Raw genomic sequence first — 27749 nt, 5'->3', positions numbered from 1 at the left:
ACAGTTGATTTTTGTATATCGATCTTGTATCCTGCAACCTTTGTAGACTTGTTTATTTTTTTAAGTGGATTCCTCAGAATTTTTCCCTGTGTAAGATCGTGTCATCTTCAACCAGAGAAAGTTGTATCTCTTCCTTTCCCACATAGATGCTTTAAATTTTTGTCGCCTGATTTTTACTGGCCATCATCTCTAGTTCAATATTAAACAGAAGTTCTGATAACAGACGTCTGGTCTGGTTCTTGGTCCTGGCCTCAGAGGGGGAGCATTCAGTCTTTCTTCACAGAGGACCGTGCTGGCTGCGGGCTTGTCGCAGACGCCATGTGTTGAGTTGAGGAGGTCCCCCTCTTTTCCTGGTCTGCTGCGTTTTCATCGTGGAAAGGTTCTGAAAGTTGTCAAATGCTTTTTTACATCTTTTGAAGTGAACATGTGGTTTTTGTCCTATATTTTAATATGATTTATTACATTTATTTTATATGGTAAATCAACTTTGCATTCTTGGTATGAATCTCAATTTTTGCATCTATGTTCATAAGGGTATTCCTCTATAGTTTTCTCCTTTTTTTTCCTTATGCTGCATTTTTTACGATTTTGTCGGGGTTTCTGTGTCATGATCCCTCTTTGCCAAAATCCCTGTTTCTCTCACTTTTTGGCATAAGATGTGCAGAGTTCATCTTAGTGCATTTCTGCCCCCAGAGCACCATTTCTCCAGGGAGGCCCTTCAGCTCAGTGGGAAGCCGTGACCTTGGTTCCGTGGTGTTCAGTGCTGTTGGTGGTCGTGGCCTCTAGCTGTGGAGGGGGTGGTGTGTGGGTGCGGTTCGCTCTTGGTTCTGGGTTATACATACATGGTGGGCCCTTTTTTTGTATGTGTGAGTAAATATAGTTTGTGATGAAATAAGAAAGTCGGTAGATTCCATCTGTACAATGTTCATAAACTGATAAAACTGAGTAGTGATTTATGTTGGAATGTATGCGTCAGAGGTATAAATAAAGAAGGCACGAAATAAGTACCCCAAGTTAAGAATAGTGACTTCCTATCCCAAGGGAGCCCAAGGGAACAGGTAGCAGCTGCCCTTGCAGAGCTCCTGGTGCTGAGTGTGTATAAATGTGTATTTTGCTCTTGGCTCTGGAATGTATACAAATACCTTATAAAAAAGCATATGACATTTCACATTGCTCGTTTATGAAATTTAGAGGTGGTGATGGGCAACATAAAGCGTTGTTAAGTCAGTTTTCCTGTAAGTTATAAGTGGCCCTTAAGTAATTTCTGATCTTTTGCCAAGTGGGCCCAGAGCACCTTGCTGCTGCAGTGCTGTCTGCTGGGTGTCCATGTTGATAAGGGTGGATCTGACCATTAAACCGTGTTAAGAAAAATCAGTTGCATGTATGTTGTATACCTAAATGTGAAACGTAGTCCACAGGATTTAGAAGACCATCGTGACCTTGAGATAGACAACACTGTCTTATTCATGATACAGAAAGCTCTGAACATGAACATGTATAAAGGAAAAAAAACTTATTAAACTCCGTTAAAACTTAACACTGTTTATCGGAAGTGCCTTCAGTGGATTTTGCTGTTTCCACACGGCGGACTGCCGCACGATTAGGAGAAGTGCAGGAGTGCGGCTCTGCCCAGCGGGGCGGGCAGGTCTCACCGGCACAGCACCGGGTGAAGAAATCTGTGCTTAAAGTTACATCCTATGTGATTCTGTTTGTGTGAAGTTAGAGCAATAGGTGCAACTCATCTAGAGTTTGAGAGACGCAGTTATTCTTCATCTGGAAAAGGGGTGTGAGGGGGCTCGGGGTGCTGGTGAGGTTCCGTTGTTGGTCTGTGTGCTCTTCACGTGAGCTTGTTCACTTAGAGAGGATTCTTCAGGTGGTACGTTTGTTATTTGTGTATTTTTCCATATTTATGTTGCATTTCAATAAAACGTTCGCCAAAAATTTTAGATGCATGAGAGTGTGTGTAGAGGAGACCTCCTTTTGTATAGAAAAAGGAGGACTAGTCTGTTTATACCTGCTCGCTTTTGTGTGTATAAAATATCCTTTCAAGTTACGTAGGAGCCTGAAGGGACAGTGTGCCGGGAGCGGTGGAAGGCGGGATGGGAGGGAGATCTTGTGAGATGTGTTTAAGTTCGTAAAAGACAGACACATCGCAGGCTCCGTTTATTAGCGCTGCTGTACGTGTGCCGTTGATGACTGACTTTGTGCTAAAAGAACATACCTTGGGGCATCGCTTCAATCCAGTTGTAGATGAGATTTTATATGAATTAAACTGATAATATGGCGTCATCCTCACTGACAGTTTTCAAAGGGGCAGGCAGTGATCTGTGTCCGTGTAAAGCTTGCAGCTACGTGAACACACGTCCAGGGAGCTCTGCTCACAGCCTGAACTCTCCCAGCGACTGGGGCTGTCGGGTGCTGCTAGCTGCACATTAACTCGATCGCTTCTGAGAAGATACGCGAAGTACAATAACTCAAGCACCGAAGAGCTGAATGTACGCATTTACCCTCCGTGTTTAACGGCTGTTACCTGTCAGTCTGCCTGCGCCCTCCTCTACATCTGAAAAGGACCGTAACCAAGGTGACCTCTTGTCCAGCAGCGGCCTGACGTCAGGGCTTCTGATGGGTGTGCTTGGCCGGCTGATTATCTGGTCGAGGTCGCTTTTAGGTAATAACAGATACTGTGGTCAGCGTATTTTTTGCTTCTGACGTAAGATGAGTGTGTTTGTGTAAATTCTGGTTTTGGAACCACCCAGAGCACAGGGAAACGACTGATAAAGGACACGACCTGCCCTCTTAGTTTCTGGTGTTTTAGTGTCTGTCTCTTTTCTCTCTGCCGTTTTTGTGGGTGTTTTTTTTAAAGCATCTTGTCTCTTCTCTATCTGCTCATGTATTTTTCTTTTTTTCTTCTTGCCTTCCTTGAAAAAGCTCTACCTGCCTGCTTTAGAGCAGGAAATTATCTGATTGAATCCTAGCTCTTTCTTTAAAAAGGAATTCTTCGTCCTGGTGAGGTGGAAGAATCTTAGTTTGCGCAAATATAAGTGACTCGTTTATGTTCACCCTGCATCTGTTATGAGTCGAGTTTACGGCTTTTATTTCCTAAAACCCTTCTAGAGGTATTTATTGTGATTTTGTACCTTATATTTTTATCTCCAGTATATTGTTATTTCCATGTAGGTTTCTAGACCATTTCCAAATAAATTCTTTAAAAGGGACTGTCTATGGCAGAGTGTTACTTCTTAAACCTTGAGTTCATCAAAAAAAAAAAGAGGTTCTTTTTGACCTGCACTGAGGAATTACAGTGGAGGGAAGATGAGAGCTGTGTTTCTTGACCTGCTCTGTCTGTCTGACCAGGGACAGTGCAGGATATTTGGGGGGTGTGTCTTCAGTGTTAGGGACCCTGGTGCTGCCCGTTGCCCGGCCCCTCTGACCGTACCCGGGCCGGGTGTTCAGCTTTCCCCTTTCCCGTGTCTGTCACAGGTGGAGGAGTTACTGATGGCCATGGAGAAGGTGAAGCAGGAGCTGGAGTCCATGAAGGCGAAGCTGTCCTCGACTCAGCAGTCCCTGGCGGAGAAGGAAACTCATCTGACCAACCTCCGGGCCGAGAGGAGGAAGCACTTAGAGGAGGTCCTGGAGATGAAGTAAGTTTGGTGGCGCCGCCCTCAGGCCCGCGTGTCGGGGAGGGACGTGTCCTCGCTGCTCTCACCTTCCGGCCCCGTTCATTGCCCCTTAGCCTCGCTTTCATCCCACGTGTGTTTCTCACGCCTTAGAACGGGTCTGAGACAAACCCTGGTCCCGCAGAAGTGGTTTGCCTCCTCTTCACTGAATTTAGTGCATGTATCTGTGTCAGCTGGTGTCTCTGAAGTCCCCAGAGCCTTCTGGAAAGTTCAGGCAAGTGTTTGCGCTCACTGAGGAAGGTGACTGTGGCTTCTGGGGTCACAGGATGGCTAGGCAGTTTTTAAAACCCCTCTCTTACAATAAACATTTCCAGAGGCACACAGACGTCGAGAGCACAGTGCCCATCCCCACATTTCACCACCGACATGTGCACTCGCCAGGGGTCTTCACAGAACTGTTACTTCCAGCAAAACCTCGCTTCCCCTCAGTTTCCTCCCCGCCCCGCGTCCTGGAGCTCCCTTGAGGTGTCTGTTGTGAGGCGTGTGCACCCACTGTGCGCCCCGCGCCTGCTGCTGCCGCTTCTGTGCGGCGTTGAGAAGCTCTGGTGTCCTTCCCTTTAGAGGTGTCTCTTTTTTAGGTCCCATGGCGTGTTCTCCATTACACCCCCTCGACCCCTACCCCCAGGTAATCCTTACTCGGATTTTGCTGACACCAAGTCTGCCCTGGGCACCCCCGGTTGCCTTGTCACCTCGGGGCGGCCTGTGTTTTGTTGTCTTTTCTTCTGGCTCAAGGGGGCTACTCCTCCCCCTCGTCAGGCCAGCTTCTTGCTTCTGTCTCGGGGCGAAGCCCTGGTCCCTCCTCTGCAGTCTTTCTCTGTTAGTTTTCTGCCGTGTGATCGTGCTCACTGTCTGTCGGTCGTCCTTCCCTGGTAGACGCGCGGCCTCTGCCCTGGGCTAACAGGCCCGTCTGAGCCCGGCTAGCGCTCCCCGCCGGCAGCGCCTCCCCTCTGCCTGGAGCTCTCGGGGAAGGGCGACACCAGGTTACGCTGCAGCCGAGGCTTTTGCTCTGGTTCCTCGGCGTGCGTTCTCGTGGGGCCTGAGTATTGTGATGTCATGACAGTGGCCCTGGAGTTGAAGAGACAAGTGTTGGGGCGTCACCTGTGCTCACGGGTCGTCAGGCCGCAGTGCCAGGGTTAGGGACCCTTTAGAACAGTGTTGCAGGTGACGTGCTCTTGGAAGCGGTGAGTCCTGCGGCCAGAAACTGGTCGAGACGCGGGAGGAGAGGGAGAAGTCGCGGTTCTGAGCAAGCAGCACGACGAGAAACAGGCTTACAAGTCAGTTTGCTTCTTGGGGGCACGTTCGCGGAAGAGGTCCTGGGCCTGGTTCTGTCAGTGGCGGTAAGAGAACAGAAGCAGCGTGGGTGTGACGTGGGGGAGAACAGGCTGTCGGCTGTGACAACGCCTCAGCAGAAACCGGCCCGAAGCTTAGTTATGCACGCGCAGAACACCACGAGTAACACGGTGTGGGGTCGGATACAGTGCACTTTTGGTTCCTTTCCACTGCACAGCTGACCAAGGGAATACACGTTTTTCTGCTATATTCTGGACTCCTTTCCAAATGCTGAACAGTTTCTGCTAATCGTCTGTCCTGGGTTGGGAGTGTCTGAGAGTCTGTAACTTTGATCAGAATTTGCTTCATTCTGTTGCCAGTTGGTAAGGCGTTTACGCCCCCAAGGAGTCCCGCTGTGCTGTGTGCGTGCGACTGCTCACGGCACGTGGACGGAGCGCGCCTCCCGGAGCGAAGGGGCCTGAGTCTGCGTTCCGACTCTGCCGCTCGATAGCCCTGCGACTTCCGCAGGTTCCTACGCCGAGTCTCCTCGCTTGTAAACTGGCAGGAGTAATTGTTCCTGCTTCTCAGCGTTTTCATGACAACAGGATAAGACGTTACTAATACACGTAACTGGGAGCAGTGCGCGGCACCGGAAGCACTTCATGTTGGGTGTTATTAGCTTGCTGCGCGTATTTCCTGGTGATGATTTGCAGGAAAACAAAGTTATTTGAGCAAAATTTAAAAGAAGGAAGGCAGCGTCCTGCCTGTGGCTGTCGGCAGTGACGACGAGATTCTCCCCTCTGTAATCGTGGCGGGACCCACCGGTTTTTAAATGTGCACGTCATTGAGTTGTTAGTAATTGAACAAGTGAGAGGGCTTGTTCGCTATGACCAGGGAACTTGAAATGTGGGCGAAGCGTGAAGGGAACGCAGCGTGCAGAAGGGCCTGAAGCAAGCCACGTGTGCCTGAATCTGGAGGAAGAGGAGTCTTGCCGAGGAAGAGGTGGCTGGCCCGTGTGTGGGACAGCTCTTCAGCGGAGCACCGAGTCGTCTGGTTTCCTGGACTAACCCTGACCTGGTCAAACCCAGAGGAATGTCCTGATGGTTCTTGTCTGTCCCTAGTGTTTATGATTATAAATTCTGAGTGTCTGCTGCAGATGAATGGCAGCCGTGAGCTTTGGGAGATGTGGAACGGCTCAGCTGGTAGGCTGCCAGCGGTTCAGCAGGCGTGCTGGCAGGCCAGCCCTGAGGAGAAGGAACATTTTTATTGGCAGATCCCACGTTGGCGCTGCCTCTCCTCATGCTGTGGTTTTGTTAGCCGTTACTTTTTCATTCCACTTTTATGTTAGCCTCTTTGCCTAATAAAGGAAGGATGAATGGGGAAGGGGGAAAATAATAAAGTAACAGCCATAGGAAATGTGAAGTCTCAGTTCAGGGTGTGAGCTTTACTATCAGGGTTTCCCGGCGAGCTAGTTCATCCTCCACCGCCCTGCCTTCAGGGTCCTTCTGCAGGCTCACCCTGTGCTGGCGCCACGAAAACAGCCTACGAGACTCATTTTCCACTTTGAGTAAAATTGTTATCAAACTGTAGATCGGACTACTCTGAGGACTGGTTTGTTTTGGGAGGTGGTGGCATAGCTCTTTTGTTTCTTTGAGAATCTGCAGCTGTTTGGTGAGTAATAAATACTTTATCATTCATACTGTTAGTAACGTTGCTGGAGAAATCCAGGCCTCTGTGAGCTACGTTATACACTCATGAGATGCCTTTTGGCTCAAGAAAGCCCTAACTCCCCACAAACAGAAAATAAATTTTCATATGAGCCTATGAAGAGTCCAGTAGTATAATCTGAATTTTGGCATTTAAAAAACCTTTGCCTTTTAATTTCAGAGAGAAAAGTAGACTATGCTTAGAATTAAGAAAGCTGTAGAAAACGGTTCCTGGGGAAGGTCAGGCTACTTTGGGTTAGTGTAGTTCGGTGATCAATCGATTATACTTCAAATCATTAAAATGAGACTGTATTTTAAATTATTTTATCCCCTGATATTCTGTAGGATTTCATTTTAAAATTTATTGCAGAGTTGCTGACATTTAAAAAAATCCCATTTGGGGGTTTCTGGCAGTCTTCCAGATTAACCACAAAGTTGATAACAGTTATGCACATCATATCCTGGCCACAAATTGAAATGTACTTTAAGTTACAAAAGAATTAGAACATGTTTTCTCTTTGCAAAGCCACGCTTGTTTAAACTTCCACCAAATGCCTTTATTTGAGTCATTGGATATATGATGAAGGACTCTTAGTGGAATTGGAGGCATTTTTCACAGTGACCTAAAATGCTAAGGTTTAAATTATTTTGTAGGAAATCAAATAAATTGTGATGGAAATCTCCTGCACTTGAGTTGCAAAAGAAAACAAAGTATGCTGTACAGTACGGCGATAAACAAGTAACACCGGTGGGACTGGTCCTAATTGAAGCACAGAGCGGAGTCTCTGCCCACAGTCAGCTGTCTCGTGCCCGGGGGCTTCCTCCCTCGACATGGTCAGCTCTTTAATTCTGCCCCCTCTGCTTCTACCCTGGCATCCAGCCCTCTCATGCTGCCTACTTCACAGAACGTGTGATAGCCGCTGTTCCGACATCCTTCTTCACCAGAACTGGGAGTGCAGCTGGGGCTCTGAGATGCTGTAGGTCAGTGGTGGAGATGGGTTTAAGGAGTGTGGTAATTACTGGAGTGCCCTACCTCTCCCTGTTCCTGCGCTTTGACCGTGATGCTCAGCTTCTCACCAGATGATGCAGGAGTATGACAAGTGGTTTTCTGAAATCGTTCTGTTTTCTTGTGACCTGAATTGGAATCTGTTATAAAAAACTCTAAACATCCCTTGCCTTTCTTCTCCCTTAAGCCTAAATCCATCCCACTTTTAACTGTTCAGGGTCAGGTGTAACTTCCAAACAGAGGAAACCACATTCTTTAAAAATTCACGCTTCCTAATCATCTTTACATATAAAAAGTCTTGAATGACTGGAGTAATCTCTAAGTACCAAGTCACGAACGGAGATTTCTGGACAAAGGCCCCCCCAGGCCCCTCTCTTCTCCAGCGTTTAGAAGTCTTTCTCTGCCCCGTCAGCGTACGGTCTGTGTGCAGGAATGCCCTCCCTCGTGCAGGGTGAAGGTAAGCAGATGGGTCCTCCTCTTTCTCCCAGAGGGTGAAGGAGGGGGATGGCTATCTCACTTCTTTCCTACCCTTTCACTGTTTCCTCTCCTGGAGGCCTGGGATCAACCCCAGTCCCTCTGTTTAATACAAATGAAACAGTTAAAGGGTTAACTGTTGCAGGTGGATAATCTAGTGCCTTAACCTAAATTGCAATGCTCATTTTAAGAATTTTTTTTTATGTAATATACCAGTATGAGGGGTTTTTTTTGTTTGTTTTGCTTTGAGATTTTCTAAAAAATTTTTTCCTTTCAGGACCTTCCTTCTCAGTGTCCCTCAGAAAGTACCATACAGGAATTTGCTAGTTCTGTAAATGGGTAAAGCTTCCTTCAAGCTCTGCATGTAGAAATAATAATTCATTTATTTAATCATAAGCCTTTCCTGCCCGAGGATTCTGAGTGAAACAGTACGGTAAGATGCTCTTTGCAGCAAAGACTGTGTTTACATTTTGAGCCAGTTTTCTTACCTGTAAACTGGGGTAATAATATTTAGACCCAGCTCATGAGGTTGTTGCAAGGATTAAATAAGATAAAGTAATAAAAACACTTTGAAATTGGTCAGGCTGAATATTTGCAAAGTATGATGCTCACAACTGAAAATCCAGTTTGCACTTAACTTTTCAGGTTGGTGGTTTTCTCATTCTGAAATGAAAGGGTCTCCTACATCTCTGAGATTCCTGTGGTCTAAAAAATCACGCGGTTATCTGACTAGGTGACCTTCTGACATCCCTTGATTCTGTGGCTGTATATGCTCTGAGTAAATCAGAGAAGTAATTTATACATAAACAGTATACTGAGCAGAAGCTGGGGGTCAGATGTCCGCAGGTCCTTGGCTGCGGGCTAAGCTGCACGTTCGCTGCCTGGGACTGCCCGCGGCATACCTGAGATGAGCTGCTGTGGGGATGGAAGTGGGATTGTGACTCAGAGGTGGAACAGCAGTGCTGGGGAGTCTGGAGTTCCGAGCCAGTCCAAGTGGCAAAATTCACATTAAAACTTCAGGCATCTTTCTGAGATAACAGAAAGCCCAGGTTTTAGGAGTAGAGATCGTGACCTGTGCTACGTGAACTGAAGATGCAGTTTAACAAAACTGAAAGCTCCAGGAAAGTTGATAGAATTTGGAGGATGAATCCCATCAAGACAGAGAGGTCTGGGAAATACCCCGGGCTTTCAACACATCAGCCCGACAAAGCGTAAACCCAAGCCTACACACGTTCCAGGAGCCCAGGCAGTAACTGAATCATCTACTGGAATAACGACCGTTGCTTTCAGAAGAAAGTGACAGAGCCCAGCGTCTTTATTCTGCGTCATCTACAGCAGCCTGCATTCGACTGAAAAATACTGCCGGACGTTCAGACGGGCAGTAACACATGGCCCGGAGTGAAAAAGGCATGCAGCAGAAGGCAGCTCAGAGACGGCCCAGGTACTGGATTTGAGAGTGACCAGCACGCCTTAAAGACTTAAAAGAAGATGTAACGTCAGTGAAACAGCAGTAGGTACTCTCATCTGAGAAAGGAAAATCGTTAGAAAAATGGAAATTCTAAACCTGAAAATTAACTAATTCACTGGATGGTCTTAATGACAGATTAGAGCCGTCAAAAGAAAGAAACCATAAATTTTAAAATACCATCAACTGAAATTATCCGGTCTGAGAAACGGGGAGAAAAGGAATTTTTACAGAATGAACAGGGTTTCCGTGATGTGTTGGACAGTATCAGACGGGCCAACGTGCACGTAGCTGGCACTGCAGAGGGTAGAAGAGTGAGAAGGGAGTAGAAAGAAAGATTTGTAAAGACAATGGCTGGAATATTTTTTTAATTTGACTTAAAATATATTGATTTAAGGAGGTGTATGGGAAATCTCTGTGCCTTCCTCTCAAGTTTTTTGTTCATCTAAAAGAGCTCTAAAAAATGAAAGTCTTTTTAAAACGCACACGTATTTACAGATCCTAGAAACCTTGTGAAACCAAGCAGGACAAATACAAAGAAAACCACACCTGTAAACATTGTAAGTTAATTGCTGGAAACAAAGTATAAAGAGAAAAAAACAAAAGCAGAAAAAAAGACAGCATGTAAAGGGAAATTAGGACAGCCGAGTTCATGTCAAAGACACTGGAGATCATAACAAAATGATTTAAAACTTCTTTTAAAGTACAGAAAGAGGAATTGTCAGCCTAGAATTCTACGGCCAAATAAAAACAGTCTTAAAAGGTAGAGTTAAATACAGACGTTTTCAGATAAATAAATAAAAAAAGAACTTACCTCTAGAAAACACATTCTGTAAGAAATGCTAATGAGCGTTCTTCCAGCTGAAAGGAAATGAAAGCAGATGGGAGTGTGAACCCACAGGAAGGAGTGGGGACACCAGACGTGGTAAGCAAGCGGATACATACAGAAGACTTCTTCTTTCCTCTCATATTTTCCATAAAAGACAACGGGCCGTTTAAAGCAAAGAGACTAACCGTGCAAGGTGGAGTTTACAGTACACATAAGGGTGAAAGGTAGGACAGCCAGAGCACAGAAGATACGCGAGCAGAACTCGTGGGCGTAAGGCTGTGAACGTCGTGAAGTGGGAAACACAGAGTATCCGTCTTGAAGTCTTACAATTTCTAAATCTAAGCAGACTTTGGTAAGTTAAAGGTGCGTAATGTTATCTGTAGAGCAACCTCCAAAAACAAAAACCAAAAACCAAAATGTTTAAAATCCAATAGAAGAAATAAAACACACTAAAAATTATTTCATTTACCCAGAAGAGAAAGGACAGCAAAGGAACAGCAGAGGAGTGAAGCAGAGAAAGGGCAAGTGGATGATGGATGTAAATCAGGTGTAAATACCAGTGTTGTGTCCAAGTCACACGGACTAAACACTCCTGTTAATGAACAGAGAGTACGGGAGAGTATTGGGGTGGATTGAAACAAGGCAGTGCTGTCTGCAAGACATAGAGTGCAATGAACACAAACAGGCTGAAATCAAAGAGTGGACAGCGATGTTCCTTGTAAACAGTGATCATAAGAAACCTGGTCTGGCTTTATTAATCTCAGATAAAGGAGGCTTCTGAAGAACATCCCTGGGGATAAAGAAGAACTCATCATAATGACGAAGGGGACGGTTCATCAGGAAGACATCACAGCCCTTCACGTGCACGCACCTGATAACGGAGCCTTGAAACTCAGGAAGGGCCAGCTGACAAACCCACACTCATTATTCACTGCTGGAGATTATAACCCCTGTTTCTCAGAAATTGATAGAATAAGTGGACAGGAAATAAGCAGTAAAAATATAGAAGCTCTGAAAAGTGTCAACTTGACCTATTTAATATTTATAGAGTAGTGCACCCAATAACTGAAGAATATTTATGTTTTTCAAATATGTATGGAATGTTCACCAATGAGGACCATATGCTGAGCCATAAAAATAAATATAAATAAATTTCAGAAGACTGAAATATATCAGAATTGTTTTCTGACCACAATGGAATTAAGTTAGAAGTTAATAATATGATTTTTGGAAAATCCCCCAAATGTTTGGAAATTAAGTTATATAATTCTAAATACCATGGCTCAGAGCAGTCATAAGGAATCTGAGAAGTCGCTTTGAACTGAATGAAAATGAAAATACAAGAGTGACATTCTGTGTTGCACAGCTCAAGTGATGCTTACGGTGAAGTCTGTGCCTTTAAATGCTTATTTTACAAAACAAGAAAGTTTAAATTCAGTGATCTGAGTTTCCACACTAAGAAACTAGAAAAAAGAAGAGAACGTAAATGATAGTAAATAGAATGAAGGAAGTAATAAGGGTCAGAGCAGAAACCAAGGAAACAGCAAACCGACAACACAGAAAATCCACAAAGTGGTTCTTCAGAGAGTTAATGAAGTTGGTAAGCCCTTTCCTAGGGGAATCAAGGGGGAAACGCAGACGTAGGAATCACCGACATTCATGATGAAAGAGGATAAGAGAGCATTTCACGTGAAGGTCTAGGGGAATTTTAGAAGAGGATATTTTGAACCACTTTGTGTCTGTAAATTTGATAACTTAGGTATAATAGACAAATTTCTTGAAAAATGTGGTTTATTAAAACTGGCTCAAAAAAGAATAGAACATTGAGCAAGGCCTGTACCTATCAAAGGAATTGAATTTGTAATAAAAAATAAAGAACTCCAGGCCCAGGTTGGCTCACTGGTGACTTTTACTAAACATCTAAGAAGTAATGCAAGTCTTACTGAAATTCTTTCTGAAAATAGGGAATAAGGAAATACTTCCTAATTCATCTTATGAGACTAGAATTGCCCTCACACTTAAACCTGAAAAACACATTACATAAAGAAAATTGTAGATCCGTCTCCCTTATGAACATTGACATAAAATTCCCCAACAGAGTCTTAGCAAATTGAATCTAATATAAAGAAGAAAGCTAGTGAGTCACAACCAAGTTAGGCTGATTTCTGGAAAGCAAGGTTTGTTCACTATTCTAAAATAAGTTAGCTAAGCTCACTACATTACCAGTACAGAAAAAAATCTTAAATTATCTCAGATATTCAGAAGAAGTTTTTTTAACATACTTACGTACAAGAACAGGAGACAATTTCTTTAGCTCAATAAAGGGCGTGTATGAAACTTCACTAAATGATGGGCGCTTTCCCCTGAGGTTGCAAAGGACATAAAGACGTCCACGTCCGGCCCTTGCTTGTTATTGTGTCGGAGATCCGGGTTGTGCAGGACGTCAAGAAACAGTACAGTTCAAAAGGAAGAAGAAGAGTTGTCTTTATTCACAGACAATACGACTGTCTAAGCAGGGCAATATGTAAAAATCCGTTGTATTTCTATACATTAGCAATGAGCAAATGGAAACTGAAGTTTTAGAAAATACTGTCTATGATGACATCAAAATGCGTCAAGTACTTCAGAGTAAATTTAACAAGACTTGTGCAAGATGTCTACACTGAAAACCACAGAACATTACAGAGAGAAAATTTTAAAATATCTAAACAAATACAGGGATGTATCTAGTTCATGATTTGAACTGTTCAAACTTTAAGCTGCTCGTTTCCCCCACATTTATTTGCAGCACAATCCCAGCCAGAATCACAGGAGGATTTTTGTAGAAACTTCCAGTTGGAGTCTTAAATGTATATCGAATTGCAGTGGCTCTCGCAGGGCTACCCCAGTTTTGAAGGAGAACGGAGGCAGATGACTTGCACTGCCTGATCTGTAGTCTTCGCTTAAAACGGCAGTAATGAAGAAGTATGCTGTAGGCACGAAGGCTGGCGTGCAGAGTGAAGGGGGCAGAGATGGGCCCACGTACATGTGGTCAAAGGCACCGATACAATTCAGTGTGGAAACATTCATCTTTGTAATGGATGATGCAGATACAGCGGGATGTCTGTAGGGTAAAATGAGCTAAGGCCTTTATACCACATGCAAAAGTTAATTCAAAATGGATTTCAGACCTCAGCATAAAAGGAAAAGCCATAAACTTCTGGGAGAAAATAGGAAACTTTGGAGTAAGCAAAGATTTCTTAGTACAGAAAATATACTAATCACAAGGAAGAAATTGGTAAGTTGTACTTCATCAGAATTAAAAGCTGTTCTTCAAAAGACACCATTAAGAAAATGAAAATACTCGAATGATTCAGGTAAAAGGTATTTATGTGATGAATAGGGTTTTGTATGCAGCTTTGCAGGTGATAGTGACATTTCTGCCACATCTGTGTCTCTGCAGAATTTACCCCATTGTCTTAACAGCTGTTTATTTGCAAGCTTTATCATCTTCCTCTAGACTCTCGACTTTCAAAGTGTTGTTCATCTTAAATCCTGAGAAACGAGAACAGTACCCAGTGTATTGGCATGAAGTAAATATTTTTTGAATTGTACCAAATTTTTCTCAAATTATGTTTGAAGAGGATACATAACCAAATTCCTGGTTGTTTTAAACTGCTTTTATAGTGTTTGTTGTTACAAGTTAGATCTTCCAGATGGACTGAACGTTGTTGAGATCCAGAGCTCATCTTTTCTCTCTGGTTTAATGTTCTGGGGAATTACCTGGCTGGCAACAGGTCCTAAGGGAAATACCTGTGATGTACATGTCGGTCTTACACGTAAGTCGCTGTCACAGGGGAATCAGGTGAACCCCTGCCTTGAGCAGAGGGCATCTTCGCTGTGTGTAAGAACGCGGTTACGGCTGGATTCGTTCTTTTTCTTCATCGCCTTTTCTTCCGTGTAATGACATATTTTCAGCTCCCCATGGGCATTGGTATGATTTCCCACCGAGAATTAGGGTGTTTCTTGTCACTGTGTTTGTGACCATGCATTTTATGGTAGAGATACTGTTGCTTTTTCGAGCAGAGTGGTTACTAACTAGCAGAGGTGGCCAGCAGTTTGATCTTGAAATTAAGCTTCCTTTCACAGGGGGCAGCGTATGCGTGGGAGTGACCCTACCAGAACACACCTGCCTGCTGGGGGCTTGGAGTCACCCTGGGGTTGTCTCTCAGGCTTGTGGTACCAGACAGGCAGTCATGCTGTCATTGTCCCTTTGTCGTCGGCCACATCAATCCTGCGTAACCTCCTTTTCTTTCATCGTTTCTTGTTTTTATCTTACGGTCTTGCTTGCGTATATTTTCTTTGTGTTTGCATCATCTTAGCTCATTTGTAATATATTTGTAATCCTCAGATGTGTCAAATTGCCTTTATCCAGTCAGTGTTCAAAATCTGGAGCAGAGGGTTAATGTTATAAAAAGAGACAGTGAAAATAGGATAGTTCTCTTTCATAAAAGTGTGATCGATTCATTCAAAGAATATCTAACAAATTGGGGAAACGTGATACAATGTTAAAAAAAAAAAAAAGCAGGACTGACCCCCACGCAGCATAAAACTGATTTTTCTGTGCGTGTATGGATACATTTTTTTAACAAAAAACAAAAGCTGGGAAGAATAATCACCCAATGCTCAAAGTACTTATTTTTGAATGCTGGAAATGCGGGGTTTTTTTTTTTTCTTTCTCATACTTGTTGAATTTTCTAATTTTTCATAATGAGCATGAATTACTCTTAGAGTTAGATAAAATAAAGGCCATACATTGGGGGGTGATTGATTCAGAGATGTGTATGGATGTTTATTAACTTTTTTAAAAAATCGAGATCTCTATTCACTGTGTTTTTTGTTGTTGAAAGGCAGAGAGTAGAAATACTCATGGTTAATATGATAAAGTCTCATGTTACCACTTTCATTAGCCTTTATTTTCTTTTATTTTTTAATCTTTGGGGGTGTGTGGTATAATTCACATCACTGAATTGAATCTGAACTGGGTAAAAGTACTGTCGTGGCCTTTCTGACGTACTGGTGTTTATTCAGAACATTTTTTTCTAACCAGTTGCTCAGTGGAAATTAGAATTTCCTACTTTCACTGGGGACATAAATCTGGTAACGCTGCACTTATGTTTAGAAACCTTCAGAAGCTCCATGTTGCAATCAGCTCTCCATCATTTGTCCCTGGATCTGTTTCTGGCTTTATTTCCCTCTCTAGTTCTTGTTCTCCAGAAACTATTCAAACCTGCATTCTTCCTCTGTTACAACCATTCTTGTCTTCAGTGCTTTCTCCGTGGTTCTGCTCTTAGGTTCCACCCCTTCTCACGGCTGACACCGGATCACGGTGGCTGGAAGGAAACCTGAAATCTTCTCAGTCAACACAAGCGCCCCTGTCGCTTTGCGCTTTGTTTTAGAGCATTTGGCACTATTTATGCCTTGTTTCTAGACTTACTAAATGTTCCAACACTGTGCTGAGCACTGTGGATAAAATTCGCTGAGACGATGTGTTCTTCCCAGCGTCACAGAGCTCAGAACTTAGACACGCACCGCTTTTTGCAGCGTGAAGCGTGGGGTTCTGTGGGTGAAGGTAAACGGGAACGGCCATGTGCGGGGTGCTTCGTTTGCCAGAACGACCTGGAGGAGAGAATGTATGTTATTACCAGTTGCCTGTCTGTCATGGCCATGCTGGTTCACTGCTGCTATGTAGGCACTGCTTTAAGTGCTGGCTTTGGTAGACCAGAAGTCTCCTCAGCATTCTGCACTCAGGATTGTCTGGAACTTTTAGTCTTTCATAGGAATCTTATAATGACACCGACTAGTCCCTTAAAAAAAAAAAAAAAAAAAACCTCTCAGGACTGTGGTAAGAATCTGCATTGATTTTATAGCCCAATTTAGGCAGAATTCGGTATTTTTGTAACAGTGAGTCTAGCCATCCGCTAATGTAGCTTGTTTATCCATTTATTTTTCTTTCATGACCTTCTTCGGTATCTTGTGCACTTTCTCAGCACGCCTTACACGTCTGCTAGATGTATTCCTGATTCCTCAGTGGCTGCTGTCATGAATGGTATCTTTTTTCCCTTGAATTCTTTAATCTGTTGCTGACTGGCGGGTGCTTTTAAAGTCTATACTGTGTTTATGCCCTGTTCTTATTCATATGCCTTGTGAGTTTTATCCTTTTTTTCTTTTCTTTCTTTCTCTCTTTTGTTTTTCCATTTTCAGACTCCTTGGCATGACTTCTGTTTAACACCTTTCATGATTCCTGCACAGTACACTACACATACTTCAGATGTACAATCTGATGAATTTTGGAAGAGGTACACACCGGTGAAGCCACCACCACGATCAGGACAGCTAACGTTCCCTTCACCCCCCAGGAGATGCACCTGTCAGATTCCTGACTTGTCCCTCTCCACCCCCTCCCCCCTGGTACCATAGGTTTGTCCTCTGTGTCTGAGTCTTTCTGTTTTGTAGATGAGTTCACTTGCGTCCTTTTTTTAGATTCCACACATAAGCAGTATCGTGTGGTATTGCTCCTTCTTTTCCTGGCTCACTTCACTGAGAATGGTGTCCTTTTTTTCTTGTTCGGTGTTACTAGAAGTTCGTCTATTTTGTATTTCTTTTTCAGGAGCCAGATTGAAATTTGCTCACCTTTGCTTTATGTTTGTTTTTATGCTGCTAGCTTCTGTTCTGTTATGATTTCCTTCTGTTTCCTTACATTTACCATGTTTATTTTTTTCCAAGTTACTTGAATATTTTTAGCTATTATAGAAGCCTGATTTTTTCTCTAAGCCTCCCATTAGCTATATCCAAATTTTTATCTGTAGAAATTTCTCCTTGTGTTTTAGTAAAGTCTTCTGGGCTCGCGAGCTTTCCCCCCTTAGTCTGTGTTCCACGCAGGGTGTGGCGATTTAATTCCACAGAATCAGGGCGGAGCATTCAGTGCTGCGTGCGCAGTACCACTGCATCGTGGGGAGAAAAGAGCAGTCTGTAAGCCGTGAGCAGAGGAGGCCTCCGTGCAGCTACGGTCGGCGGGTGTGAAACCACCCGCTGACCAGGGGCCCTGGCCTTAGACGGTGCGTTGACTTTATCCTCAGCCTGCTTCGGGGTGATGTCACCATTTCCAAGTAGTCCTGGGTCTCGTTCTGGGAAGTCCTCCACTGCCTCCTTCCACAGGGGACTTCCCTTCGTCTTCCGTCGGCCAGACGGAGTCACACGCCACGTCTGGGAGGGAGGACGGGTCCACTTTCCTCGTCTCACTCTCATCAGTACCCACCCCCGAGGTCCGGCCCGAGGGCGCCTACCCGGGAGCCAGGCTGCAGCCGGACGGGCTGCATGAAGAAGGCCGTCGGGGGGGGGGGGGGGCGCCGGCTGCGCAGCCCGGGGCGGCTCCCCCCCCCCCCCCCCCGCCTCCTCCTAGCGGCCTGGTTCCAGCGCGCCGCCGCCGAGGGGGGCCCGCTGGCGCTGGCGGAGCGCCTGCTCCCGCCCGCTGCGATGCTCCCCTCCCCGGCGCGGTCCGCGCACCCGCGGCTGCTGCAGGCAGCCTCCCGGCGCGGCTCCTCACCTGCGCTCGCGCGCGCGGGCCTGTCTCCTGCCGCGTGCGTGGCCCTCGGGTGCAGGCTCCGCCTCCGGGGGCCGCGCGCTTGGGAGCCTTGCTCCCTTAGGGCAGCTCTGGGTCTGTGGCGCGGCGAGTCTCGCTGGCTCTGGGCCAGCCTTCCTGTGAGTCTCTGCGCGTGGGCCGTGCGAGCCCGCGCCCGCCGGCCACTCCTCCTGGCGAGCCTTCCCCGCCCCGGCCCTGGGGGACCTCGCTTGGTTTGTAGCCGGAGGCGCCCCGCCTCGCCCTCCGCAGCCTAGTTGTCCAGCCCCGCGCGAGCTTCCTCCCGAGGGCCGCTCCCGCCGCCCCTCCTCGTGCTGTCTTCGGCGGCACCGGGGGTTTACTTCAGCTCGCGCCTCCTGTCGCGCTGTCAGTTTCTATTTTATGCAGAATTTTCATGAGTTTGGAGCAAGAGGGCAGAGTCCGTTTACGTTGGCTTAGTTCATAATATTTATCAGAAGTGTAAGTTCCAGTTTAAACCAAACTTGTTTTCAGAATGTTAGGGTTTTTTCCTTCTCTCCTGTCCTAAGTTTTTGGGGGGCCTTTATTTTTACATACACACTTTCCCTTCATGAAGTCTTCAGAATTCGTAACAAGGGTTTTTGATTGCTACTTTTTAGGCAGAACATCCGTTGTAAGATGTTTGCCATTTCCTACAGAATGGGGTCGATTACAGTGCTCTCGAACCAGAATTTTACGTGCACAGGTAGCGAGAGGCAGTGATGAAAGGTGTGCTGCCCCCTCCCCGTCTCTGCCTCTGAAATGCGGTTTTGTTCTCTTAAGTTTCTGCAAGTTGGAGGGTTACTTGTGCTTAAAAATTGTCATCTTTCCCGAAACTTTGTGTGTCTTCTGGAACAGTTTATTTTTCCAGTATACTTTAAAGAAAAACAACCCTTTCTGTCCCCAGCCTGCCCGCGATGTCCAGCTCCTGTTGCTCCGGCCCAGAGTTCCACTCCGCCTTGTGATAAACACCTTCGTATCTCATTATATCTTGAACTCTGTGAGCCCTGGGGGCCGGCTCACAGAGGAAGCTCAGTGTGCTGTCCAAATGAGCCGTGCCAAGCCTGTGGGTGGAGGTCACTGCCGGGAAGTAGACCAGGCGGCATTCAAGGGGCCTGGTCCGTGTGGCCGTTGCCGAGCCCCTCCGCATCGAGGTCGAAACGGGCGGAATCAAGCCTTTTGGCTACGAATTTCCTGGAGACATAAGACAGTCACACTGAGCTTGTGTGTCTCCATTTCTCCCTGGAAGGCTGTGCTGGAGGACATTCATTTCATTTCTAGGTCTGATTTTTTTAATTGGTTTTATTTTTATTTTGTAGGCAGGCTTAATGTGGCTGAATCCCTCAGTACTAAAATTCTCAGACCCCGGGATTGAGTTATTAAGTGTACCCCCAGCTCTTCTTTCGACGGACGAAGCCCTGCTGTGATGAGTGGTCTGGTTCGGAGCTGTCAGTGGTTTCCAGACGTGGAAGAGGGCCCAGTCGGGGGGATGCTTTTCCAGGACACGTGTACATACAGTAGCTGGGCCAGTGCTAATTAAGCGAGTGCTTTCCTCTCATTTTATTGTTTTCCATCTGTTAGAAAGCATCCAAATAATTGCACAACACACACGCACACTGGTGTGTCCATCCCGCGCAAACAATAGAAGTACTTGGGCATGGTGGTTCTGGGGAGCGTTCGTTTGGGGATAGCAGGCGAATCCCTCCTTCCCAGACACCATCCTGGGGAGTGCTGATGGGCCCCGGAGCAAGAGCAGCCGTCTCACAGCCCAGGTTACAACATGCTTGGTACCCGCCAGTGCTCAGGGGTGCCTGGCTCTCTTGTCACGAAGATGAGCTGTCCCAGCAAACGGCAGCCGTCATCGTGTTCTCTGTGTTGAAAATAAAGATACGCAAAATTTCTTTTTTTCCCCTGAAGCTGGTTGATCAGGCCACTTATTTTGGGGGCCAATAAATAAAAGAGGAATAGTCCAGTTTAATAAGTGGTGCATAAAACAAGACACCAGCCCTCCCCACCCCGCCCCCACCTCCGTACCCCCGCTTTGTGGTTTTAAACAGGACACTTCAGTGAGTCTCCAGGCCCTAGAGTCATGTTAGGTTGGCTGTTGGTTGGTTTTCAGAGTTGGGATTGAGTAGAATTTGCACGTTGGGTTTGAACGACCTGGCTCTGCCCTTTCTTGTCAGCCCTGCGGTGCCCTTAGTGGGAGGAAGTCTCTGTCGCGGCCACTTCTCACCCCGCCACTGTCCAGCCTCAGGGGCTCCCTGCCACATCTTTGTTTTCACTTTTTAAGCAAGAGGAGATTCCAGCACTGAGCTTTGTTCTTATTTTAAACTAATACTGGAGCAGTCCTGTGGGCGCCAGTCACTGTTCAGTTAAGCTGATGATTCCTTCATGCCATCCAAGAGTTTTTACTTCAGATCGAGCTCTTTAGGTTAGAGAATCGCATCCTCTGTGCTGTTCCTCCAGCTCGGCCTCCTGAGGACGTCCTGCCGATGGAGGCCTTCATCTCAGGAAGCACCATGCATCTCGTGGCCTGGAAGCGAACTGAACTGTAGGCTGATCAGAAGTTTCAGATGAATATGGGGGCATCTCACTGCATCCTTGCGGATGTAATGCAGCGGTCAGTTTGCTCCGTTGTAAACCCCACTTCAATACTGACAACATGACAGAAAACATCAGGGGTTGAACCCCGAAGCTCACGTTTGTGGGAAAGCTCCTTATGCATATGTAGACCTTGTGTCATCTTTGAAAGATGGCAGTACTGCTTGTAGGGTCAGGCAGTGTCCCGGGCTCTGACCAGCGGAGGCAAGATGGCAGGTGAGCGGCTGCTCAAGCGTCATATTTCTGCAGTTGAAAATTTTTTTATAAGCAAGAAGTTTCTTGCATGAATCACAGTAATATCTTCATAGGCAATCTCCCCTTGGATCCCAGAGGATTGCAGCAGATTAGAAGCAGATAAAGGCCTGAGATAAGAGAGCTCATATTCAGTTCTATTAAATGAGGAGTTTTTAGTGAAAAACAAAAGCCGTTTCTGTTGCTCCACAGGCACACAGCGAAGGAGCACTTAAACTTTCTTCAAACTTACATGCTAGACTTGGTCTTGCAGCCGCCTTGAAGGTGCTGTTTATTCATCACAGGGCAGAGGTCCCCAGACTTTCTTGGTTCCAGTGCAGTCAGCAATTTTTTTATGACCTCTAGGCCAAAATGAATCCGTAACAGTTCCTAATAGTAGTTAGGCTATTTAAATATTTATGTCCCAACAATTTACTCATCACTTCAAAAATAACAGTGTACGTAAACTGAAAGAAGAGATACTTTCTTTTCACCCCACATCACCACGGTGACTTGCTAGTGGGATGTGTGCGTGCTGGGCACTGTGCGGGTCGCACGTCTCGGGGGCAGACTGGCCATGGCCACCTTCGTGTCCTGCTCTCCGCTGCTTTCTGTCGTCGCTCTGCTGGGCTCTCCATCCCAGCGGCCAGCAGAGCTCAGTTGCACAAAGAAAGGCCGTCCTGACGTGCGTTGTGTGTCTGATGCAGCGTTGAAACCTAAACTGCCTCGAGCTGGTGATTTGTCTGTGGTCTGGCAGGTGTCACCCTCTTTCTCCCCATAATTACAGCATCCTTCGGCGCCCTGCGAGCACCCTCGGCAATTTGGGAAGCATGGTCGGTCGTACTGCAGAGACTAAGGTTAGCTGATGAGAACTGATGGCACCTTGGTTCAGGGCGGATGGGGCCTCTGCCCGACTCTAGGGGTGGCGGGGAGGCTGTTCCCGGGGCAGCCGCGACGCTTGTCCTACCAACGGGGGGACCGTGGGCACGTTGGTTCAGAGCAGTGACTTTCAGACATTCTGACTCTGAGCCTGTTGGAACACTTTTTACATCTCTTCCTGCTCCCGTTCTCTCTCTCTCCCCGCCCCCCCTTCCCTGCTCCTCTCTGTCTCTGCGACTCTCTCACACACACACACGTGCATGCACACGTAACTGGAACAAGCATTTGATTGAGCAGTACCTCTGGTTTTTGTGCTCTGATACTTTCTTTTTTATATTTTTTCTATTTTTTTAAATTTTTTTTTTAATTTTTAAGGGGGAGGTAATTAGGTTTTTATTTATTTACTTATTTTAACGGAGACACTGGGGCTTGAACCCATGACCTTGTGTGTGGTAAGCGTGCGCCACCACTGAGCTACACCCTCCCCGCCTCGATATTTTCTGTTCTTTTTAATTCTCGTTCACTTTGTTTTTTAAATCTTGCCCCTCAGGAAACACCACACTGAGGAAGACTAGTTCAGGGCAGAGACTTGGGGGCCCAGCTTCGGTTTAAGACAGCCGTCACCACTTCCTGTCTGTGTGGCCGCAGGCTAGATGTTAACCTCTCGGTTACTCGGTTTCCTCATCTGTCACATGGGGACTAATGTTGACAGAATGTTGAGGGGGATAAATGAGTTAATACGAGGGCAACACTTACACAGGCCTTGGCTGTTAGTGACTGCTGTGTCACTTTTTCCTGGAATCTCAGTGGATGCTCAGAGGTTAGGACACTGGGGAGACAGCAGTAAAAGACACCTCTAAAAGCGGTGCTGTGCGTGGTGAAAAGGAGGGATTTCTTTTCTGGATTTTTACTCCTGAGCAGCTGTATTTTGTGTCCTTGCCAAGGATTTTCTACAGTTATCCTTCTGGGTTTGGATCCAGCTGAGGGATAAGCAGAGGAGTCAGAAGAAGGGAGCTGCAGCCTTACTATCTTCACATCTTTATAAAGCTGATTAGAGCACGTGACTGTACACGTACCGCCAGGCAGCCTCCCTGGTATTTCACGGGGGAACTGGAGCAGAGCTAGGTGAGCGCGGCATTCACGGCATGCGGATGGCGAGCAGGACAGGGTGTACGTTCTGCACAGACAGACGGATCCCGAGACAGGGGAGCAGTGTGCTGAAATGGGCCCGTGTACCTCTTTCTTCAGAACCTGTCAGTCAGTCAACCCTCAAGGGTGTGGGCCTGGGGACGGAGGCATAGAACTGCGGAGTGAGAACTGCTACCCTAGGCGCGGGAATGTTTCACAGGGAGGCAGGAGACCCATCGTCAAGTTCTGGTCTCATGACGTTCAGCACACAGGTGTCCTTTCTGGAACGAACTACCGGGAGCTGACCCTGCCCGTCTCACTGGCTGCGCTTGCGTGGGCAGCTTAGAGTTTCTGGGAAACCCAACACACACGCGACTGCAGCCCCAGGAAAACGGACCACTGATTTCTCCTCCTGCCCCAGCAATGCACCAGTACGTTTGCTCATATTTGCTTCTGTCAAAGTGCAGTGGAGTCAGGGGCACGAGGCCACGCGTGGCTGGCCAGCAGTGGTTTCTAGCAGCACGTTTCCACCAGGCCGTCCCCCCGTTGGCTGGCGGTCGGTCGTCTCTGTGAAGGGGCAGCCAGCAGAGACGCAGCGCTCCGTCTGGGCTCTTAAGTTACTCTGTATTAGTGTGTGTACACCCCACCCTTTTCATGTCAAAAAGGGGTGGGATAGCATTGGTTTATTTCTAAGAGACAGGCTCACAGTGGAGAAGCTTTCCCAGGAGGTGTTCGAGTTGCTTCCCACTTCTCTCTTCCTCCCTCTCTCCTTCCTCCCTGTTCTTTGTGTCTTTTTCCTGTCTTCTAGTAAATGTCTGTAATAATACCTGTGTTTCAGGATCCGCACTAGACATTAATATAATTTTCAACAAGAGGTATTCAGCCCCTTTGCCTGTACTCTGGTGGTGAGAGGACGTGTTAAGCAACCATAATTTAGTTGTAACTATATTACGTAATTAACAAAGCGTACGGTGTCAGATTTATAGTGAGGAGTCTGAGCTGATCCGCAGTGGTCTTCCCTAGGAGGTGGCATTGAAGACCTGAGCAATGACAGTGCTGTCAGCAAAGTGCTGCCATAGGGCTTGCTGGCTCTCCTGCCCCTGCCAGAAACATCAGTGTGAGCAACTGTCCCTGCACAAAAATACCTCCGCCAGAGCCACGGATCATGTGAGGGATTGCAGTCCTCGCGTGGAGCACAGAAATAAAGATGCGCGGGGGAGGGCGGGAGAGACAGGTTGACACCACCCCCACCACCTTTCCCCCAAGCCCAGGCAGCCTGGTGCGAGGACACCCGCCCCGGGGGACAATTACAGTGAAGTGACCACCCAGCTTTACCTCAGGGCCCCCAGAGTTGGGTCGCCCCAGCACCAGGCTAACTCCTGCAGCCTTAGGGGCTCCCTGTGTGTTTCCGCAGACCCAGGCCCCAGTACCTGCAGGCACCCCCTGCGGCCTCAGGCTCCCGCTGGGCTCCAGTGAACCTGGGCTCCTGGCACATCCCAGCACCAGCTTGCTCCTGAAGCCCAGGGTGGCTCCTGTGGCCCCAGGCTTACAGTCAGCCCCCTTGAACCTGGGTTCCAGGTGGGCACCTGCATGCCCAGACTCCTAGCTGGACCTAGTGCCAGGCCAGCTACCACTGACCCATGCTTTTGACCCACCCCAGCACTCGGCCAGCTCCCAAAGCTCCAGACCCCCAGCTACTCCAGTGGCAGGCTGGTCTCTGTGGATCTAGACTCCAGACCAGCTCCTGCAGACACAGGTTCACAGCTCATGCCAGGACCACAACAGCCCCCATGCTATCCCAGCTGCCCCATCTTTGAGGCCAATTCCCACAGATCCAGACTCCCACCAGACTGTCCCCTGAAGACCCAATCTATACGCCAGCCCCCGTGGCCCCAGCTTTCAGGTTGGCTCCTATGAAACAAGACTGCTGGCTCTTCCCAGGACTGGCCTGGCTCCTGCAGACCCAAATACCAGGTCCACCCCAGTGGTCTCTGGTGCCTGGTGGGCCCCGTTGGACCTAGGCTCCATGTCATCCCATGCAAACATGGGTCCCAGCCCATCATCACAGACTCAAGCACCAGGCTCATCTCCCCTGAACAGGCGCCCGGTCTGTTTGTCCGAGGCCTCCATCAGCCAGCCTGCTGCAGACACCGCCCGACGCCCACCCAGAACCTCCAGCTGCGCGGGCTGATGGAGGGCTTTGCCTGCTGAAGCCGGTTTGTAGAACTTGGAAGAAGTGCCTGCCTTCTGAGCTGCACGACTCCAAAGCCAGGCCACAAAAGTCATGAATAATCAAGGAAACATGATCCCACCAAAGGAAACGAATACGACTCCAGTGACTGACCCTGAAGACGTGGAGGTCTGTGAATTGTCTGAGAGGGAGCTTAGAACAATCGCCGTCGTAAAGAGATTCCGTGAACTACGAGAAAACACAGCTAGACATCTAAGTGAAATTGAGAAAAAAATGCATGAACAAATGAGAAGTTCCACAAAGAAACAAAGCACTGAAGAAAACCAACTGTAAATCCTGTGGTTGAAGGATATGTTGACTGAACCGAAGAATTCCCTAGGGAGCTCCGGCAGCAGACCTGGCCAAGCAGAAGACAGAACTGGAGAACACAAGGCGATTTGAGGTCGTCCAGTCAGAAGAAGCAGAGAGAATAAAAAGAAGTGAAGACAGCCCATGTGAGTTACGAGATCCCGTTCAAAGAAACAAGGTGTGCGTTGCTGGAGTCCCAGCAGGAGAGGAGCGGGAGAGAGCAGCAGAGGCTTATTTAAGGGTGTGATGGCTGAGAACTCCTGGAATCTGGGGCAGTACTTGGACATCCATGATCATGAATCGGTCGGCACAAAATTTCAACCCAAAAGGATCTCCAAGACACTGACAATAAAACTAAAATCAAAGACAAAGAGAGAATTTTTAAAACAGCAGAGGTAAATACTTCTCGCATATGGGGAACCCTCAGAGGCTGTCAGTGGCTTTCTCAGCAGATGTTTTGCAGGCCAGAGAGAATGGGATGATTATTCAAATTGCTGAAGGAAAAGTGCTGCCCACGGAGCATGCTTCATCCTGCAGAGGTGTCTTTCAGAGCTGGAGGCGGTGTAAATACTTTTCCAAACCAACAAGAGCTGAGGGAGTTTATCACCCTAGACCTGCCTTAGATGAAATGCTGAAAGGATTCCACACCTGCATTATAGGTATGTAGGTAAATGCCGACATTTAGAAAAAGACAAAGATCCCAATAAATAACCTAACCTTACAAAACCTTAAGGAGTTAGAAAAAGAAGAGTAAAGTCAAAATTGAGCAGAAGTAAAGAAATCACAAAGATCAGAGCAGAAATAAATGAAGTAGAGATCATAAAAACTGTAGAAAAGATCAACAAAACTGAGAGCTGTTGTTTTGAAAAGATAAAATTGAGAAGCCCTTTAACTAGACTAAGAAGTAAAGAAGACTCAAAATCAGAAGTAAGAGAGGAGACGTGACAGCCAACATTACAGCAATACAAAGGGTCATAGGGACTGCTGTGAGCAGTCATATGTCAACAAATCGCTTAATCTAGAATAAATTCCTAGGAACAGACAGCCTGCCGGTACTGAATGAAGCAATGGGAAACTTGAACACACCAAGAACAAGCATGGTGACTGGGGGGAGGGACAGCTCAGTGGTAGAGCGCAGGCCTAGCATGCACGAGGTCCTGGGTTCAGTCCCCAGTACCTCCTCTAAAAATAAGTAAATAAACCTAACTACCTCCTCCCCCCCAAAAAAAAAACAAAAAACAAAAACAAAAACCCAAGTATGGCGATTGAATCAGTCATCAAAAACCTCCCAAAGAAGAAAAGCTGCAGGCCAGCTGGTTTCACTGGTGAATTCTACAAACAGTTAAAGAAGAATGAACATTAAACCTCCTTCTGAAATGTACCCAAAATTACTGAAGAGGAGGGAACACTCTTCAACTCATTTGACAAAGCCAGCATCCTCTCATGTCAGAGGCAGATAAGGGCAGCACAAGAAAATTACTGTCCCGTATCCCTGATGAACATGGATGCAAAATCCTCCACAAAATATTAGCAAACCAAATTCAACGCCACATTCGACGGGTCAAGTGGGATTCATCCTTAGGATGTAAGTAAGGATGGTTCAACATATGCGTATCAGTAAATGTCATACACAGCACTGGTAAAAATGAAAGGTAAAGACCATGTGATTGTCGCAAAAGATGAAGAAACGGCATTTGACAAAATGCAACACCCTTTCATGATACAAACTCTCAACATATTGGGGGTGAAAAGAATGTACCTCAACATAATAAAGGCCACAGACGCCAGACCACAGCTGATGTCATATTCAGTGGGAAAGCGTGAAGGTTCCTGCTAGGACCAGGAACAAGGGACGTCTGCGCGGTAAACAGCGTTGGGAAAACTGGATATTCACATGCAAAAGGGTGAAATTGCACTTCTGTCCTATACTCACAAAAATTAACTTGAAATGGTTTAAAGACTTAAATGTGTAAGGCCCAGAAGGTAAAACCACTGGTAGCAAACATAGGGGAAGGGGCTGATTAACAGCGTGCTGGAACAGCTGGCAGAGGACCCCAAGCACCCCAGGCACCCTGCACAGCTCAGCAGACGTGCTGAGCGATACCTGGAAGTTACTTATGATTGTTTCCACGCCTGTTTATTCCCGTTCTTCAGGATATTGTAATTATGTGCTTTTATTTTATATGAAACCAATGACATGCTCGTAAGAAAAAATATTTCTGTGAAACTAAAGTTGAACAATTTGGAAAGAGGATAAAAGTTAAAAGTCATTTAAAAATTATTGAATTAGGTAAAAGTGAGATAATTATTGAATATGGAGGGGAATTTTT

The 27749-nt window shown here is 46.6% G+C and overlaps 1 protein-coding gene across 14 annotated transcripts in view; it reads left to right on the top strand.

Annotated features, from left to right (window-relative positions):
• ERC1 (ELKS/RAB6-interacting/CAST family member 1) overlaps positions 1–27749 on the top strand; it is a 289429-nt gene that overhangs the window by 175097 nt on the left and 86583 nt on the right. For all 14 annotated transcript variants that reach the window (XR_010377761.1, XM_064478870.1, XM_064478865.1 and 11 more), the window contains one exon: positions 3481–3641. Coding sequence is in view for 13 of the 14 variants with exons in the window: in XM_064478870.1 (XP_064334940.1) it covers positions 3481–3641 (161 nt within the window). In the remaining variant the exon portion in view is untranslated. The remainder of the gene's footprint in view (positions 1–3480; positions 3642–27749) is intronic.

Source organism: Camelus dromedarius, chromosome 25 (genome assembly GCF_036321535.1).
Source record: "Camelus dromedarius isolate mCamDro1 chromosome 25, mCamDro1.pat, whole genome shotgun sequence".
Classification (NCBI taxonomy): Eukaryota; Metazoa; Chordata; class Mammalia; order Artiodactyla; family Camelidae; genus Camelus; species Camelus dromedarius.
The sequence above is the reverse complement of the archived record's forward strand: the minus strand, read 5'-3'. Positions and strand labels throughout refer to the sequence as shown.